The 20,264-nt window shown below is 40.2% G+C and overlaps 1 protein-coding gene across 5 annotated transcripts; it reads left to right on the top strand.

The window, feature by feature from the left end:
* The first annotated feature begins 1,924 nt into the window (after positions 1-1,924).
* On the top strand, positions 1,925-19,991 carry LOC144650333 (gamma-aminobutyric acid type B receptor subunit 1-like). Of its 5 annotated transcripts, none has more exons than XM_078509988.1 (17): positions 2,076-2,091; positions 3,125-3,197; positions 4,630-4,900; positions 5,625-5,768; positions 7,343-7,519; positions 8,048-8,170; positions 9,278-9,343; positions 9,627-9,854; positions 11,224-11,460; positions 12,553-12,616; positions 12,782-12,874; positions 15,319-15,469; positions 15,993-16,125; positions 16,529-16,636; positions 17,226-17,354; positions 17,527-17,865; positions 18,016-19,991. In XM_078509988.1, exons 3-17 carry the CDS (start codon positions 4,673-4,675, stop codon positions 18,259-18,261), a joined length of 2,466 nt encoding a protein of 821 aa, XP_078366114.1. In that variant the 5' UTR covers positions 2,076-2,091; positions 3,125-3,197; positions 4,630-4,672; the 3' UTR covers positions 18,262-19,991. The 5 variants fall into 5 exon arrangements, with proteins under 5 accessions (XP_078366116.1, XP_078366114.1, XP_078366115.1 ...); XM_078509986.1 differs by lacking the exon at positions 2,076-2,091 and adding an exon at positions 2,383-2,459; XM_078509990.1 differs by lacking the exon at positions 3,125-3,197 and having other exon boundaries at positions 1,925-2,091.
* The last annotated feature ends 273 nt before the right edge of the window (positions 19,992-20,264 follow it).

Genomic DNA, 20,264 nt, shown 5'->3' with positions numbered 1-20,264 from the left:
AAAAGTAAGTGATTAAATAAAGATAAAGTTTGACCGCAGGATTTTCTTAAAAAGGGACATGAATGCTGTACAGTACGTGACCCTAAATCCGGACAGCCCTTGGTCCGGACACTTTCGGTTCATTGTGCATTTTTCCGATAGGAAATAAAGTTTTAATAAAACCGAACCTTTCCAAAGATTATTTGATCTGTTTGCTGTCTTAACCCTATTCAGACCGGGCTTCGGAAGCCCCCCCCCCCCCTCATGTAACTTCCAGAATATTTAAGCAATTACCATGAAACTTATAGGATGTATTGTACGTCCGAAACTCTTTCATTTGGTATACGTCACGTGGGATGGTGGCGACACATCACGTGACAATTACATCATGATGTCAAAACAGCTGCCATCTTGGATTTCAAAATTTTTCCAAAATGCCAGAAAACCACTCAAAATCACTGCAAAGGACTCAAAATGAATAAAAATGTGCTTTAAACTCGTAAAAATGTAAAAATAATTCCATTTAAGTTGATTTTTATTAACAGAAACATGCCTGTCAAAATGCCGTTTCCATGGTGATGTCAAGTTCCCGACACATCATCCAACCCTACCAAATTGTTGCCAGATAAAAGTTTGAAAGCGTTTGGTTAAATCTTAAAAAAGTTATAAAAGTTCAAAGTCAGCGCGGGCCTCAAAAGCTCCCCCCGGTCTGAATAGGGTTAACCTCGCTCGAAGGCTTTCCTGCTGGCGGTGTAGTCGAGAATTTCAAGTCGACGTGAAGGTAGGTGAAGTTTGTTTTCGCGGTGTGTATTTGTTCATGACGAGGTAATTTTTGATAGAAATGATGTATAGGAATATTTTTTCGACTAGTGCAAAACATTTGATTGACCGCTCGAGTTTCCGTCCAAAGTAACGAATTAAAATGCCTTGATGCCTTTTAGATGCCTTTTTTCTAGCAGTTATCTGGAGAGATTGTTACCAAACTCTCTTAATTTAAAACCTCATTTGAACATACATACTAACATGCCCGTCCACTTCGGAGTATTCTTATATTTCGCCTGGAGCGTTGGCAAAAAGCGAAATTTTCACTATTTTTGACGTTCTTTGTGTTCTATTTCTCTCACTTTCTTTTCTGGCTTTGTTGATTTTTTAGTCGCCTTTTAGTCACCTCTAAAGTACTTTGCAACGTGTTTATATTCTCTTAGTTCGTTCTTGTAACTCGTTTGGATTAGAAAACTGGCTTGCTTGACCTGCTGGAAACTGAAACTTGATAAATACGATTCTACAAGTCTCTGCAAAAGCTGTTTCCAATACTTCATCGGGGATTACTAACTAAACTCTCCCAAATTCAGAAATTCGAACAAAACTAGGGGAAGCTACCATGGGCGGCGGAGCAGGAGGGGCAGGGGGGCTATAGCCTCCCCCCCCCCCAAATTAAAAAAACAAAAAACAAATGCCACTGAATGACCTTCTGAGACGACAGGAAATCATAAATTTGCAGCGGGTTCCAGTCCTCCAGACTTTGCTTGTGCTCTCGGTCAGCTCCGCCGACATCATGCCATCATGAAAATTGATGTCTTTTTCAACCCCCTTAGCATTTCTATTTAAAATTTCTACATTAACATTTCCTGTCCCAAGGCTGTTCTGTTACAGACTGACATCAATGAGAACTACCACCCGTTGAATAAAACTTTTCTAAACAACTATTATTTGGATGGGAAAATTCCCCACGAAACTCGTCTACATGAGAAAGAAATTTCAGCTGTGAACGGAAAGCTGAAACAACAACAATATAGTAAAATTTTATTTACTATGAAAAAAGGCGGAATTGATGAAAAGTGCTGACGTACAAAGATAAAAAAAAATAAATTTAAAACGAGCAAAAGCTCTGGTTTGTTGTTATTAACTAAAAATGCTGAATGTGACCATTGTGGATAAACCGTCGCATAGAAATGAACGGAAAGCTCAAAAGAGCATAGCTAATTAACTTTAACTTACCATGAGAAACGGAAAAATTGATTAAAAATACAGATTAACAAAGAAAGACATTTCAGTGTGGATGAATCACGAGCGAAAGCTCCAGCTTTCGACTGACTGAAAAAACGGGACAAGGTGCGCTCTCTGTTTTTTTTCTGTAAGACAGATCGATAAGAAAATGTGCCGGAGAAAAGAAAACCACAAGCTTTTGAGAGCTTAACAATATTTTTGTTTTCTCGTCCAGAATAATTACTTTGTTGTTATATGCGGCCAACCTTTAATTCAACATAAAGAATAGTTCATGGATATTATTGAGTAGCAGCAAGAGGTACAGAGAAGAAAAAATAATTAAACTTATAAATAATTGACAATGCAGGTGTAAAAAACCTCTTTTATTTAAAACATATCAAGTTGTTGAACTGAGACTAAGAGATGGTGCACCTATAAAACAGTCCGGTATTTTTGAACTGTAAGCGAAGCTAGTTTGTGGCAGTCGTCGACCTGTAAGTTCTGCTATTCTATTTCCTTTAGTTTCTCTCGATCAAAGTCATACCTAAGTAGTTGATTTGTAGTCGAGAAAAGATGGCGTCGCCGCGTTCCTTTTTTCTTAATTTTCAGTCTAGCATATGACAGTGGTTAAAGCTTACAAGACTAGACAACGGTATTGTTTGGGGGGAGGGGGTCAGGAGAGGTCTGAACCTCCCTCTTCCTGAAAAAAAAAATCTTTGCCTTGTATGGTCCCCAGTTTCCTTACAAGAGCACGCGCTCAAAAGGAAATTCATAGATTTTTAATTACTACAGAGTTAATTATCTGATTTTTAGCTTGTATGTTTAGATGTCTTGTACTTCATCTTGACACAGACGTTAGCTCAAATAAAGTACATGGCTGCGACGTGAGTTTTTAACATATGGAACACAATTGTCACTATGATATAAATATACTGACAGGAAATTAAAACCCACAGGCATCTTTTAGTTCAAATTTCATGCCGGAAAGGTGTCTACAAAAGAAACTTCTAAAGCTTTTGTTTGTCTCGCTCAAACACGATCGACAACTGAGTACATTTGTTATGACAAGCTTGCGACAGGGTGCAACAAAAGAAATATTCTCCTTTCAAAATGGACCGAAGTTAATAATAAGGAGATGGTGGACTTTTGCGTTGTACAGGTGTGAGACGGGGAAGGCAAATATCAAAACCTTCCCATTTCTTAGAAACAAGAACATTGTGGTTTCTCTGAAGGTAAGAAAAGATTTTTATACAGTTCGATCAAAAACGAGATTTTAATTAAGGCATTATGGGGGATGCTAAGAGCATCTCCTACTTGTTTTGGGTCTGTTTTGACGATGGGTGCACATTTCCCATGGGAGCTACCAATTTGGTTGTTGACCAATCAGCATGGCGGATATCGTTCCCTTGTGAGTTCTGAAAACCACTTCGATGAGGTGGAGAGACTTTTTTCACGGAAAACAGCTTTTTAATAAACAAATGATGGAGTTGTGGAACCTTCGCTAGCTTTGCAACTCGGATGGGAAATTTATACACGAAAGCACGAATTTCGTCTTCTCTTCGTGATTTTTTAGTAAGGGAGGTTTCTTTAGATGCATTTCTCTAAAAGACAATTGCATGAAGTTGCTTGCGGACAGCACATAGTCCACTGAAGTTTGTATAAATGCGTTTTTGTTTTTCAATTTCTCCTTCTAATATTTTAAGTTGACGAGCTGGTGTCTTTATTTGTAGTTAAACGCACACGTAGACCAAATAATATTGGACAGGTTTCTCATTGTTTTGATCCAATTTTTGAAATGTTTTGACGCAAGAATAAACACCATTTTGGGCTTTAAATCGAGGAATTATGGTAAGGAAACTGCGGAGGGCACCAGATTTTTCGTGTCAAAATGAAGTTTCTAGGAGATGTTGCTTTTCTATTCCTGTTGTAAACACTGGTCGTACACCGTCAAAGTAAAACAAATTTCTTTTCGGGAATTGTTCTCATATTTTGTACTTGATCCAGACAAAACATGGCGCGCTATATTCAGTAGCTCTGTTTAAATATTACGATACAAGCCGAGGGAAATGAAAAAAGGGCCCACTGAAACAAATATTGTAAATTTGGCAGCGAATTTCTAAGCTATTGATAATTCGTTATGAAATCAGTGCCTTTTTGCGGGAAAGGAATGCCCAAAAGGCGAAGATGGATCATAGTCCATCTTAATCAAAATGTCAAAGCTTAAAGAAACTGTGTCACGGATTAAAAGAGTGAAGGAACATTTCAATAACAACGCAAATACAAAAGAAAGGTACGGATGGCCAAACGTGAGGAAGATTGAAACTGATTGCGAAATGGGTTTTTGAAATACTGTTGGGCTGAACAGTTTTCAAAGTTAAATTGTTTGGTTGTAACTTTAAATTATATCGCCTAGAAGACCCTTTTCGTTGAAATGAAGCTATAGTTTTGTCATTTAGATCCATAGAAGTAATTTTATTGCAAACATTAATTTTTATAGCGGGTATTTGGCAAAACGTAATAAAGAAAACTTAACTCAGCCGCGACACAGTTGTTACAGCAGAGGGAAAGAAGTTTGCGGAAGGTCTCTATTTTTGCTTATTTTCTTAGCTATTAAAGCTTGAAGACCTATAATCTGTTTCTCTCTTCAATTTCTTTTTACCACAGCTCCCCATCAGTTCACCATTCCACTAAGCTTCCGTAGTTTGCGATGAACGGTACAGCGGCTATTTCCATTCTGGTCATTCTGGTGGTGAGCAGGTCATTAAAGTGTAACGCCAACAAGACGGAGCTTGTTATTACCGCGTTGGAGAGAAGACATAGTAACAAAGCGACTTCCATAGGGATGAATCTCGCGATAGAAGTCGCCAAAAATTCCTCAAATTTGAAAGCTTTCCTCGACGAATACGAAATCATGATGGACACTTATTACACAACTGTAAGTTTCGTAGTTGGAAACGTGTATGTATACATCAGTGGCGGATCTAGCCTTGAACTAAGGAGGGGCCCCTTTTGTGTGTGTGTACACCCCAAAAAAGTATAGCGGGAGGAGTAATTAAAAAAAAGTCTTTTACCAACAATAAGGAGGGTCCCGGACCCCTCCTGCCACTCCACTAGATCTGCCACTGTACATAAACTCCCTGTAAAGTTGTTTGATCTCTTCTCACAATTGCCATGTACGTACGAGTTAGCAGTTATGCCAGACCTCATAAAGGGGATGAAAAAGGCTCCTCCTCAATTTAATGGTAATGTTACAAGTACGCCGCCTGAATTTAAACTCAACATGAAGCAACAACAACAACAACAAAATCGGAAACATTGTTGAAGGTGTTTTATTAGCAATACAAAAACTTCAAACATGCTGTTCCAGTTCAGTTTAAAGCACTTTTACTGTACCAAACGTAATAACTTTCACACCTTCTTACATGACTTGTTTTGTTACCCACGACTTTCAGTTTATACACACCCACGACCGACGACTTCCACCCACGACCCACGACAGTTAGCTACACTCCCTTCTAACACATTGGAAACTCACGGCGAGTGCAATTCCCGTGTGATTAAATAATGTCGAACATGTTCCAATACAATACTACATTTGTGACGGACAGTGGCAGCGACAATACAACAAAATTAAGGCCAATTTCTTTGTTCCTCGATAGGGAAGGCCAAGCAGAGCTATTTTTTATTCCACCTACGTGCTGAAAGATAGGATTGGAGGGTTCCCATTGCTTCTGCTTGGTCCTAACACAGCTGCGGAAGCCTCTTCTGTATTGAAAGTAGTAAAATTTTACAAAAAACTTATGGTAAGAAACGAAGAAACGAAATACCAAAAAATATATTGTTATATTAGGGGGTGGTTTGACAATTTCAAGCAGAATTCGATTTCCTCCCTGGAGCAATTATCGTAAACTTCCTGAAACTACGCTTCGTCTTCCAAAAAACAAGACTGGTTGGTTGGTTGGTAGTTATTTGGCTTACCGATTTTCATCGTAACACGACCCAAGTTCGAGCCCGAGTCATCATCATCATCGTCAAGGCAGGCTGGTTGGTTGGTTGGTTGGTTAATTGCCTGGATGCCTAGCAAGTTGGTTGGTTGGTGGGTGGGTAGTTGGCTTGGTCGATTGGTTGGTTCGTTGGCTCCCTGGTGGGTTGGTTGGTTGCATTGGTTAGTCGATTGGTCGCTTGGCTGCTTGGCTGGTTAACTAGTTGGGTGATTGGCGAGTTGGTCGGTTGAAAAACAGCTGGTTGGTCGGTCGGTCGGTCGGTCGGACGGTCGGCTGGCTGCTGGCTGGTTGGTTGGTTGGCTGGCTGGTTGGTTGGTTGGTTGGTTGGCTGGTTGTCTGGTTGGCTGGTCGGTTGGTTGGTTGGCCGTTAGTTGGTTGGCCGTTAGTTAGTTGGCTGGCTGGCTGGCTGGCTGGTTGGTTGGTTGGTTGGCTGGCTGGTTGGTTGGTTGGTTGGTTGCCAGTGGCTGGTTGGTTGGTTGGCTGGTTGGCTGGTTGGCTGGTTGGTGGGTTGGTTGATTGGTTGGTTGGTTGGCTGGTTGGTGGGTTGGTTGATTGGTTGGTTGGTTGGCTGGTTGGTGGGTTGGTTGGCTGATTGGTTGGTTGGCTGGTTGGTTGGTTGGCTGGTTGGTTGGTTGGTTGGTTGCCAGTGGCTGGTTGGTTGGTTGGCTGGTTGGTTGGTTGGCTGGTTGGCTGGTTGGCTGGTTGGCTGGTTGGTTGGTTGGCTGGTTGGTGGGTTGGTTGGCTGATTGGTTGGTTGGCTGGTTGGTTGGTTGGTTGGTTGGTTGGCTGATTGATTGGCTGGCTGGCTGGCTGGTTGGTTGGCTGGCTGGTTGTCTGGTTGGCTGGTCGGTTGGTTGGTTGGCCGTTAGTTGGTTGGCTGGTTTGCTGGTTGGTTGGTTTGCTGGTTGGTTGGTTAGTTGTTTAGTTGACCCAAAAATACATCCAGTTGGCTCCTGATAACTCGAACCCTTGATGATGTTGAACCTACCGCAAACTTGAAACTTTTTTGATTCCTCTCCAGTAGCTTCCAGTCATTTTCATACTTATTTTACCCTCGATAACCAGAAAACTCGAACGATTTTCGATTTCCTTTGAAGGTTCTACTGTACGTGCCAAAATTGACGCGCAAATATAGTAAGTGCCCAATTTAAGAGATCCAATATGAAAGAGTTGAAATGTAACAGTTGTAATTGAAAACCAACGTGATGGTTAAGATTCTAAAAGAATGGAGGGATTAAAAATGTTCAGAATGTTGAATCGAACTCGAAACATTAAGAGTCGTGGTGTGGATTCACCTAGTACGACACATAATTAACAAGCATTTTGTTTATTACAAATAAACAGTATTGACCCTTTCTCGTTCTGTTGAACAGGTAACATATCTAACGACAACTTCTGACGTGGCAGAACTAAGTGATTCATACGGCTTCACGTTTGCGCCAACAGCCTTTACTTTTAATGCAGCAACAGTAAGTCTCATGAACCACTTCAACTGGAAGAGAGCCGCGGTCGTGTATGATTTCCTGGAAGAAGGAGGACTTTACGTGAAGGTGTGACCCTTAACACGGTAGACATCCGTATTTGCTCTCGTTTGCTTCGGATACTAAATTTCATTTCACGACTTACCACTGCTACTGATTTTTGAAGACACAAATTTTTCTCTAATAATAAGTTCACCCCTCTCCATCGCTTAAAATGTGCCACGTTTCAATTTCACCACAAGGAAGTAATTTGAAGCTTTAAACTAAACTTTATTTTTTGACTATGCAGTTCAAGTGATTTATGCATTTTTCTTTTACCGTCTGATTGGCTAAGGGACGAGTAAATAATTTTAAAGTATAATTATCATAGACCTGGGAGAATACGCGAGTGTATTACACTATAGTATCCCGGCCAGGTTGACAGGTTTATTGCTGATGCAGAACAAAGCAACATTTGCCAAAGGGGATGGACGAAACTTTGAATATATTCATTGAAGAAATAGAACATAAAATAACAAAGAAATAATGTGGTGGCTTTGGTCCGACAAAACTTCACTTGAAATGTAATTGCTAATAATTCCTGGAATTGACATTCAGGCTGTGGGCGATCTTGTAAATGATCCTGACTTGGAAGTGGTTGGATTTGAAGCAATTAATACAGGTTTGGTATTGCACAAAAATATCAACGACGAGATAAAAAGCAAGCTCTTAAAACTAAAGGTAATTATTCTTGCTTGAATACTCGTGCAGTGGTTAAGTTGTTGTACCAGTATCTAAACAGCTATCCTTAATTAAAAAAAAAAAACAAGGTTCATTTTTCTGTAGTCATTAAGTTAATCAAAGATCTCTTCGAGATACCGACTACTTTGCATGAGGTATGAGTAGGGGAAATGATAATATTGAAAGCGATTTGCGATGCATTAAATCAACAGGTTAAAACCGATCTTTGCTCCAAAAAAAGGTTATCATTTGATTGATTTTCCTGATTATCAGCTGGCTGGGAATTTTCCCTTGTCAAATTCCTGCTGAGCCATAAACCAAGCGTCTATTTATTTGCATTTCATCAGTGCAGTACAGTTATAGACCTCATCCTTTTATAAGCGAGTACATAAAACGGACTAGATGATGGTGTTTCCGTGACTATCGGCTGGCTGCAAATTTCTGCCTAGACCAACAAATTTATAAATAGACGTTATTTTGAATGACGACTACGCAAACGTTCTTTTGGATTTCGTGACGAGCCTAAAGATTCTCTTTGTACTGGAAGAGGCTAGCATCACGCAAAAAGCTACACGTCAGCCGTTCTCGTTACCTGGGAAGATTGCGTGACGAGCTAAAAATACTTCTTTCATTGTTAAAATTAAAACTATGCGATTCAATCGATGAATGGATGTGATCTTTGAAAGATAACAACCATTAATTTGCAGAAGTCTAGATGACGAGCGACGCGTGAAAATGGAAAAAAAATTGTAGACTGTAGTCTGGACACGGACAGGCCATAGAAATTGCCTGCCTTGCACCCTTTTCTTTTGTTGAGGCTGAAGGTAGCCATCGAGAAATCCATAGATAACATAGATAACAAACGCATCAAATCGAAAAAACAAAACACAATCAGCAAAAGGTAAGTGAACTTTATTTATCTCGCTTTAAATAGATAACACTTCGGAATCGAAAGAGCTGACGAATTGCTATTGAGTGACGTTTTTATCACCCACAGCGAAAAGTATTTCCTTGAGAAATTAAAACTGACAGTCCCTTGGGAGTTTACGAAAAACGGTAATAAACTGATAAATAATATATTTTGACCGATTTAATTTTTTTTCTTAGGAGTTAGGCGCTAAGATATTTTTGGGTGAGTTCAATAAAAGGGGAGCCTATCTGGTGTTTTGTGAGGTAAGTTTATAATTAACAGTGTGTTTCAATATCACTTTTGACCTTAACGGTAATAACATGGTCATGCCTTCTATTATGTTTTTTTTTATGTTATTATTTTAATATAACTGTGACGAAAGAGCAGTATCACTCGCTCATTCGGTCTCTTTATGACTTAATACCTTCTGTCATTCAGATTGCATACCATGGTCAATTTTTGTTTTTTGTAATTAGTAATTAGTTTAACAATCACATTGAAACTGATACAAACTGCTGACAACGCTCGACACGTTTTGATTTGTAGTTATTCCAAATGGGAATGTATGGACCAGAGTATGTTTGGATTTTGCACCCGGATGCCGGAACCATCGACGATTGGGATGCTATAGCAAAAATAGAGAGAGAGAGATCCAATAACGAGACCAAAACCTGTACCAAAGAACAGTTCCAACAAGCTGCATCTAGAGCCTTCATATTAGAAAAAAACATCTTATATCGGACGGATGTAAATACTGCTACTGCTTCCGGACTGGTAAGAAAACTTTGCTTCAATGATCTGAACCAGTCAGGACGCCCCTTGTGGTGTAAACAATGACCTGAAGCACGGTATGCTCAGGCAAAAAAAAACATGTTGTAGTTCGGCAAGGATTGGCAAGGAATAGCACTTAGATTAGGCAAAGAGTAGCGCTACCGTTAGGCAGACTGAAGAGGGATGCGGGTGGTTAGCTCAGTTAGTAGAGCGCCGGACTACCGTGCGGGAGGTCGTGGGTTGGAACCCCAGACCGGACCAACACTCAGGGTCTTAAAATAACTGAGGAGAATGTGCTGCCTTTGTAATTACATCTGCAAATGGTTAGACATTCTAGTCTTCTCGGAAAAGGACGATAAACCGTAGGTCCCGTCTCCTGTATCTTCAGTCTTATAACAGGGGACGTTAAGAACCCACACACTATTCGAAAAGAGTAGGGCACGAAGCTCCCGGTGTTGTTGTCTGGCCTTTGAGATGTGAATAAGTAGGTGTACAGTGCATTTGAACATATACACATGAAAAATGCGCTATATAAATTCATTATCATTATCATTATTATTAGAACTAGAACTGGCGCTGGGCATAGAACTGCGCAGCGATTAGGCAGAGAATAGCAAATGTGAGCGCTGTGGGTAGGCAATAAACAACGTTACGGTAAAGCAAAGAAGAGCACTACAGTTGAGCCGGTTGGGCAGAAGGGTCCACTTTATATTCACTTCGGCCCGTGAGGTAAAAGAGTCATCCTAGGTTCTGTCCCTAAAAGCAATAAATGTCGCTTATACGACTTCATATCAAGTAAGATTTTTTGCTGCCAATAGTGTACTTTATCATATAGGCAAACTGTTCTATCATGAATTACCTTATCATATATAGCAACTATATATAACACCAACTGATATTTATAACATAGCTCGCAGAGCCGCGCAATCAAATTCAGTAACGTTAGTGTGCACGAGTAATCCAAGAGTGCACCCTGATAGCGTGAGCAAATCTCTTCTTAAGACATTTTTTCTCACGCGCAATATTTTTTTTCTCGGCAATGTTATAAAACAATTGGTTCATGCTTTTAGCTGTGCACTATCGAGTTTTGGTGCACTTGGGAAGTTTGGAGAGCACTCAAGAGGCTAGAGTTGCTCTCGGCTATCGCGTCAAGCAACTCTTACGCTTATTTCGCGCGCTCCAAATTACTTCCAAAGTGCACCATAACTCGACAGTGTACGCTAAAGCATGAACCAATTGTTGAAGTTCGATCTTCTTTTTTATTTCTAGTCAGTAGAAACCTTTTTGTTTTAGCTGATGGACAATCATGATATTGGTTCGACGCCTAGAAAGGATTTTTAAGCCAAGTTAAATTTGCATTTTTTTCTTTTAGACATTAAGGGAAGTCTTCAGTAAACCAGACGTGAAAAGCCTGAAGGACTCAGAGAAGGTCGAAATGGCAACAGCCTTTGACACGATGTGGGCCATCATGCTGGCTCTAAAAGAAGCAAACGCTACATTGCCACCTTCTAAGCCACTAGAATACAATGTGCAAAACTTTCTTGGTAAAAGCTCTATAACATCAACCATAGAATCAAAGCTTCGTAATGTGAGCTTTGAAGGACTTACGGTAAGTGCTTTCTATTTATTGTTGTATTTCTCCTGTCCCCTTAAGGTACTTGCACTGGAAAAATTTAGGATTTAGCACTCCCCGTGTTACTAACAATAACTTACTCACTCACTCACTCACTCACTCACTCACTCACTCACTCACTCACTCACTCACTCACTCACTCACTTACTTTACTTATTTATAATAATATAATAATAATAATAAATATTTATATAGCGCCATATCCATGGCTCATGGCGCTTTACAATAAAAATGTTATTAAAAAGTGAAATTTACTTAAAAAATTTACATCAGTGATAAAAGGAAAAACTAACAAATAAAATAGCTAAGCTGTAAAAATCAATGGAAATAAAAACTAAGAATTATTTCTCCTATTTTGTTCTTAACATGTTTCTTAATGCTCCTATTTTATGGAAATACTAATGTCAAAATTCGCTCGAGGAGTCGAAAGCGGTGAAGCTACCATTTTTGCATTTACCGGAGGCCAGTCCTCAAAAGTCAATATTCGAGAAACCAGAGGCTTGGGTCGTGACGCAATGCCTTCTTCCAAAGAAGCGTTGAGTATTGACCAAATAAGGGCTGTGAAAAAGACTGCGGTATTCTGACAGTGGGAAAGATACTTTGTCACTTACAAGGGAGGTGGGGATGGCCTGTCGAAAAAAATGTTTCATTGCAATTTTCCACAATGTAGTACTCTTGAAGGTAATTTTCATGTCTACCGATATATTAAATATATGGGTTTTCTAAATCGTCTTATTAAAAACTAGCAATGGTATATTGCAATTCTTGCGTTTTGATCGGCTCAGAGCCAATGGTATATGAACTTATATACCATTGACCACAAATATGGTAGCCGGTAAGCGTCAAAGGAAACAGCTTGGGAGCTTAAATATTGCAATTCTTTGGGCGTTTTTAATAAAATAATTATTCCACTCGCGCTTGTTGGATATGAGATCGTTCAGCCAACAAGGCGCTACGCGCTTCGTTGGCTATCTACCATCTCATATCCAACGCGCGCTCGTGGAATAATTGTTAAATATCCCCCCTATATATCTTCTAGCTTACCTTCTTTATATTTTATTTTTATAGGGTCCGATTTCGTTTTCTTCCAAAGGCGAAAGAGAAGGAATTATAGTAGTGAAACAATTTCAAGGTACACAAGTTTATGGCTAAAAGGTTTCTACTCGGAATAGATTCGCTTCGTCTTATGACTTTAACAGCGCATTAAGTAGAGCAAGTTTAGTTGACTATTTTTTAGGTGAATAATCTGAATAATAACTCTACACTAACTGCTTATTCATTTGGTGACTTGTTGCAGATGGTGAAAAGAAGCTAGTACCAATTGGTCAACATTATACAAAAGAAGATAAGTTTGTGTTGTATAACGCCACCAAGGACACTTTATGGAAAGGTACAGAAAAGCTGCTGCTATTTAACCCTTTAAGCCGGCCCGATAGTGCCATTTGGCACATAATGTCATAACTTGTCAATATTTGTCCAATTTATTTGAATTTGTGCCACCAAAATTGCCTTGGAAAGACTGATCTGCATTTTGAAAACCACGAAATTGTTATTCCCCCCTATTTGTGACTTGATTGACCACCCCTCTTAGTTTTGAAAATGTTTTTCTTGATACATATGTGAGATGCATCATAACTGAAATTAATCACAATAAGAGCTGCACAATAAGCTATAGTTTAGGGGTATACTTACTATCTAGGGAAATACACACAATTGTTAACCATAACTTTTTTATTATTTGTTGCCATTGTTTATGAACTACTCTGATCAATACCTTACAAATGATTTATCACACTTGGACGTCCAGAATTATTGATTAAGGAAAAAAAGACGTGACCAGTTGCCTCGTGGCTAAAAGTGTGAAATCGGCCTGGTAGTTCTGAGACTAAACTGGCACTCGCCAAGATCAGCTAAGGTGTTTAATGAACAAAGTCGCGAGCTTTAAAAGAAGAGATAGCCACTCAACAGAAAAAAAACTTGTTTACACTAAAAAGGAGAAAAATGGAAAGTATTGCGCTCAAGGACTTCGAAAACAACAATTTGCTCTCTGTGATGGACAGCGAACGTGGGTCATTACGTTGTGTTCTTGGGCAAGGCACTTCAGTCTCGCCGTGTCTCTATCCACTCTGGTCCCAGTTGTTCAAAGTGAGGGTAGCGCTTCCCACGGCATAAATCACTATCCTGTAGATAGTGTAGGTTGTTTGTTGGTTAGAGCGCCCAACCGGTATCTGGGAGGCCATGGGTTCGATTCCCTTCGGGGACTCAGAATTTTTCTTTGTCCCATGCTCGTGTCATGAAGAACATCTTATCTTTATTATTTATTACCGAGCTTAAAATTTACCATCTTTATTATTTACTACAAAACCTGATGAATTCGACATTGCTGATCCTAGCAGTATGCAGGACGCGTGTCACATATATATCAACCTAGTAAAATGGCCCAGCTCACAACGAGTCTCTCGTAGCTCAGTTGGTTAGAGCGCCCAACCGGTATCTGGGAGGCCATGGGTTCTATTCCCGTCGGGGACTCAGAATTTTTCTTTGTCCCATGCTCGTGTCATGTAGAACATTTTATCTTTATTATTTATTACCGAGCTTAAAATTTACCATCTTTATTATTTACTACAAAACTTGATGAATTCGACATTGCTGATCCTAGCAGCATGCAGGACGCGTGTCACATATCAACCTAGTAAAATGGCCCAGCTCACAACGAGTCTCTCGTAGCTCAGTTGGTTAGAGCGCCCAACCGGTATCTGGGAGGCCATGGGTTCGATTCCCGTCGGGGACTCAGAATTTTTCTTTGTCCCATGCTCGTGTCATGAAGAACATCTTATCTTTATTATTTATTACCGAGCTTAAAATTTACCATCTTTATTATTTACTACAAAACCTGATGAATTCGACATTGCTGATCCTAGCAGTATGCAGGACGCGTGTCACATATATATCAACCTAGTAAAATGGCCCAGCTCACAACGAGTCTCTCGTAGCTCAGTTGGTTAGAGCGCCCAACCGGTATCTGGGAGGCCATGGGTTCTATTCCCGTCGGGGACTCAGAATTTTTCTTTGTCCCATGCTCGTGTCATGTAGAACATTTTATCTTTATTATTTATTACCGAGCTTAAAATTTACCATCTTTATTATTTACTACAAAACTTGATGAATTCGACATTGCTGATCCTAGCAGCATGCAGGACGCGTGTCACATATCAACCTAGTAAAATGGCCCAGCTCACAACGAGTCTCTCGTAGCTCAGTTGGTTAGAGCGCCCAACCGGTATCTGGGAGGCCATGGGTTCGATTCCCGTCGGGGACTCAGAATTTTTCTTTGTCCCATGCTCGTGTCATGAAGAACATCTTATCTTTATTATTTATTACCGAGCTTAAAATTTACCATCTTTATTATTTACTAGGTTGTTTTTAGTTTGAAGTTTGTTTAAGAGTTATCCACTGGATACCAATTTGTCTGGTGGAAAGAATTATCGACCTTTTGAACAGGTGGCAAGGTAAAGTCTGTGTCGAGCCCAGTGGCCCACACCGGCCGGAGCTTATCCCGGTTTCTGGAGCATGAAGCGACTAGGAGTATTTCTAATCCTCCCTGGATGGGATGCTAGTCCATCGTTTGAACATTTGGACCCAGTTGTATAAATGGGTACCGGCGAATTTAATGCTGAGGGTAACCCTGTGATGGACTTTTCGGTATCGCGGTACCAAATAATTGGTATTGGGTAAAGACACATCCTTAGTTTTGCCATTGTTCCGTAGGACTTGTGATACTATGCGGGGCTTGGACTAAAACTGCATTCTGACTGCTTGTTTGTGTTGCTCTAGATGGCCGTGTGCCGTTGGACCGCTCGCAAGTTGATCATGTGCCGAGACTCATTGCCCCGGAACTGTTCGTCGTATTCTCAACCGCCGCGTCCATTGGTATTGTGTTAGGGATCGTGTTTCTTGTGTTCAACCGATATTACCGCAAGTACAAGTAAGTTAACTGCAGTTATGTCTGCCTTATCTGGCATCTTCTCCATTAAACTCCTACTATAAAACTATAGCAAGCACTTTTAAAATTGTAGGAAGAAAAAAGCATAATGTCATCGTCGAAACAGGGTCCCTACCCCGCGGATGCTTAGAGCCATGAAATGTTCGCTGTTCGGGCGAAGGTTGACGCTTTCCAAATGTCTTTGCAAAATGAAGGCCCCGGAGCACACCCATCCCTACCTCCTACAGCAAATCAATTTATGGTTAAGTTTCAAGTTTTTCAGTTTAACTGTGTCATTTTCGAAATGTTTTATATTGCATGTGTCTCAGTTTCAGGGAGGAGAGTTGAGCATATTGTTGCATAGTCTAGAGTGCAAGCGTTTTTCGTGAACGCGCAGATTATAAAATGCGCTCTTTTGCTAAACTACGCTTTCACTGCATAGTTGCAATTTTTTTCACATTCACGGCGTGCGCAATTTTTGTGTGGCTTGTAAAATCTAACATACATACTTCGGTACATTTGACAGGTTTATCCGGCAGTCCGCGCCTCTGTTTAATGACGTCATGGTAGTGGGTTGTATCATGTGTCTCAGTGCAGTGTTTTTGTTTGGCTTACGTGATTTTAAGGCGCCCGAAACAACTATGCCATCTATCTGCAAGGTACGTAAATCCAAATTATCCTTTATCTCTTATCCGATGGCCAGGTAGGTTCGTAAGTTACGATAAGTCACACTACCGACTGTGAGTAGGTAAAGGTAACGTCTGCGTTCGAGCCTAGTGGCCCATCAAGCCGGAGCTTTCCCGGTTTTATCATCTTTGAGTACCGACTGTCGTTTGTTCCTTGTTTGATTGCGTGATAAATGTCCCCTCTATGGTCTTCTCTGTCTTGTCAGCGATGCTGAGTCGTTTGTTGTTGTTGTTGTTGTTGTTGTTGTTTTTCCTTCTTCCATGGTTACCTGCATTTCAGTTTGTTGTTGCTTCGTTTGCAATAATTAACATTTTTCTGTTTTCTTTCTCAATCTTTGATTCAGTTAAGTAGTACTTTGTCCTTTTGCAATGCTAGGCCCGGGCATGGATTCTGAACATAGGATTTTCCCTGGCTTTTGGAGGAATGTTCATAAAAACATGGCGAATTTACAAGATTTGCACAAACAAGCGACTTAAAGTCAGCGTGAGTACTGCAGTGTAAGATGTTCTACATTAGTCACATTAAAATTTCCACCAGAAGGCTCAATTTCTACCATGTGATTGTTGCAGCACGTATTTGCCCTTCGCCTCCGATTTTTGGGCTTGAGCGCGTTCTTGTTTCCCTTCTGACAAGCGAACCTATCACATCTTCAATCACATTTTCAATTTTCAGGCTTGTAATAATAATTTTGAAGGAGATATATTAAAACGATTTCAGCTGAAAACAGATGATGATATGAATCTAATTGATTGATTGTACAATTGTATGGCCGCCACTATTTGTTCCTCTTAGATAGGGACACAAACCCATGGCGGCTGAATATACTAAATACTTTTATGTTTCTCGAAACTATTTTCGTAGTAAATTGCTGCCTGCCCTTAAATCTAATAGTTTTACTTTATTTCATGCAAACACGTTGATGAAAACCACTAATATTGAGATAAGGGCTATGGTGTTACCTGAGAAACAAACAAAATACATAGCAAGATAAGCAACCTGTCTTAGGCCTTTAATTTTTAGGCAAGCCATTGTCTTGCACGTGCTAACACGTGACTTTCTTGTCATCCAACAGCTGGGCCCGTTGTCCAATGGGTGGATGCTCGCAATGGTGGGTGGGATTGTTTTGATTGACGTGGCTTTGTTGACTGCGTGGGAAGTCAAGGATCCGCTCAAATGGACACAATTCGATTTTCCTGAAGAGGTTAGAAAAATTATAAAAACCCGTAGGCAGGTTTAAATAATTTTCTGATTCGCTGATTTTGTTTGACGGATCTGAAGTCAACCAGTAATCCATTAACCTTGATAATCCTCTGCTGGAAAAAGCAGTGAAATAGAATTTTAATCTGATCTTAAACTTACCGTTTTTATTGCAGCATAATCCCGACGAACCGTATGTAATCACCATACCCATATTGAATACGTGCACATCTGAATATCTGACGGTATGGTTGGCTCTGATCTATGTCTACAAGGGGATCCTGCTGCTCTATGGCCTATTCCTCGCTTATGAGACAAGAAATGTCGTGTACGCACATCTCAATGATTCACGTGTCATCGGCATCTGTGTGTATAACGTGGTTGTACTGTCCACGATTGGTGCATTCTTGGCGCTGATTTTGAACAATGAACAGTACGAGCAGCTTTACGCTGCGATCAGTGTGTGTATAATATTTCCCGCTACGACCACCATATCTCTAATCTTCTTCCCGAAGGTAAGAAATATTAATATTTTGAATATCTGTGTTCTAATCGGGAGATTCCTTTGCGAATCTTACGGGCGTGAGCGACTTGCGAATATCCTTGTTAATTATGTATAAGAACAGGTTCCTAAATAATGCATTTGAATTAATCATATCTATCAGCTGATACATCGCGTAAAGATGAATTCCGCCCTCGATGACGATACAGGAGAAACGACAACAAACCGCGCCAGGGACTGCTCCCCCGATGACATCAGCGGGACCGAGAGGGGAGAGGAGAGATTTGTAGATGCTTCAACAAACACACTGTGTGTCAACCAAAGTGAAGAACCCGGCCTCTCTTCAATCTCTTCACCGAAGCCGCCTCAAACATTTCAAGAAATGTCGCCCAAAACTATGGAAAATTAATCCGAGTGTGTTTTCTTTGTATTGCTATCATGATTCCATTGATTGCAACTCGCAACGCAACTCTTTGTTGCATCGCAGGTTGCAAAAGGGGGGTGTTGATTTGGCAACTGGCAATATACAACGGTAGTTGCGTTGCAATTTGCAAAGAAAATTGTCTCGTGTGACTTAGCCATGTTACACGAGACAATTTTCCTTGCAACTTGCAACACCAACATGACAACTGAAAAGCGTTGAAAATTTTAACGTCTGCGTGACAAAGTTCAGTGTCTTCCTAGTTGCTGTGTCGTTTGGTTACTGTTTACACGTCTAAGTGACGAATTTATGTTTGAGTTATCTCAAACCATTAATTTCCGTGTCTCCAGTTAGGGTATTTCAGGGCTATTTTGCGATCGGTATTTCCTCCTTTCCTACATTTGTTAATTAGTGAGTAGCATCGTTATGAGTTTTCTCTCGGAGAGGGTTTCTCTCCATACCACACCCGTTGGTGTGGTTAAAAGGGGGAAGCCTTCGCGTGCAGCAGACCCGATCTCGTAGCATAAGCTTTACTTTTTTTTAATAATATTTGTTATCGCTTTCGTTAATTACGTGAAATGTATATTTTTAACAGGTAAACTGATTTTTAAAGTACTGTTGTTTTGAACAGCAACCCATGAGCCTGGGAACGCTTTCCCTGACGCGACTGAGCATTACGTGCTCACCCCAACACACGTGATAGCTCAACACCAAATTATCTTCGACTCCGATTGGTTTAAATTGATCACGTGAGGCGAAAGTGTTACTCTGCGGAGAGACAGTATCAGCCCATAGGACCCGTCAGAGAAAAATACCCAGATGGATAGTATCGAGATGGTACTCGTCCGTGAAATTTTTTTTGTAAACAAGCGGGTCTACACAAAAACCTCACTTAATTGACTAGTCTGGTTTCGTTTCGTTTGTTACATTTCGGCTTTCAACTAGTCTGGCTTTCAATTAAGTCTTTTATCCGAAAAGGATTAAATAATGCAAGGTGGTCTTTTTTGAATGGGAGCGCGGACAAAAATTTAAGGTGAACAATAAAAACGTATGTTTTGGTCTCGCAACTATCGGTCTGACAGTTGCCCCTTCTCAGAAATAAAAAAGTTGCTAGAACGAAAGAAAAGGTTGCTCCAAATATGAAAACCTGACGGGTATTTTTGGCACAGTCTTAGCTCCCCCCCCCCACCCACGTCCCGAAACGCTTCGCTGCCTCCCGCCTCTGATCAAATTTCCACGGGGCAACTATCAGGTGATAGTTTCTTGTACTGAGTGGCTGTGCACGGCTCGCTTAGTTCTAATGGCTTACTTTTGTAGTTTTATCCGATATCTAGTCGAGATAATATTGTAATTAGAGAAGAACACTAGTATTATTTGATTTCGCCAATTACTATTGTAAAGCTTAGCAAATTATAGGTCGTTTTCAATACTGTATTTGGCTGTATGTATGCAAGAATATTCCATTTTGTAATTTTTCCTCATTATTGTCGTAGCGATATATATATTTTTTATTGTATTATTTGTAATAAAATCAAACACCAGAGACAGTGTTTCATCGCATTTCCAAACACCGAGAAGAAGGTTGAAAATACAACGCGTAGGGGAGTGTTTTAGAATGAATTCTAGGTGTATGAAAACGTGATGAAACACTGTCTCGAGTCTTTGATATATATTCTTAAACGAAACTAAAGTTTATTAAAAATCAGATGTCCACACCACCATGACAGTTATGATTTCTTTTGTTTAAACTTGATGTAAAATACCAAACACGATCGAGAGACGGTGTTTCATCAATTTCGACTTCCGCTCGGGCGTGCGCGCGGTTTGGCAGGTGTTTGAAAATGTGACCAAACACTGTCTCGAGTGTTTATCCTATCTTCTCAGTCGAAACCAGAACTAAGGAGAAACGGAGAAATAAAATCGCAAATATATGCTAATTACGATTAGTTCTCCAAACCAATGTTACGGTTATGATTCCCTTTGTTTTAACT

This window comes from Oculina patagonica, chromosome 4 (assembly GCF_052425735.1).
Source record: "Oculina patagonica isolate OP01 chromosome 4, crgOcupat, whole genome shotgun sequence".
NCBI classification, from domain to species: Eukaryota; Metazoa; Cnidaria; class Anthozoa; order Scleractinia; family Oculinidae; genus Oculina; species Oculina patagonica.
Note: the sequence above shows the minus strand (reverse complement) of the source record. Positions and strands in the feature narration are given on the sequence as shown.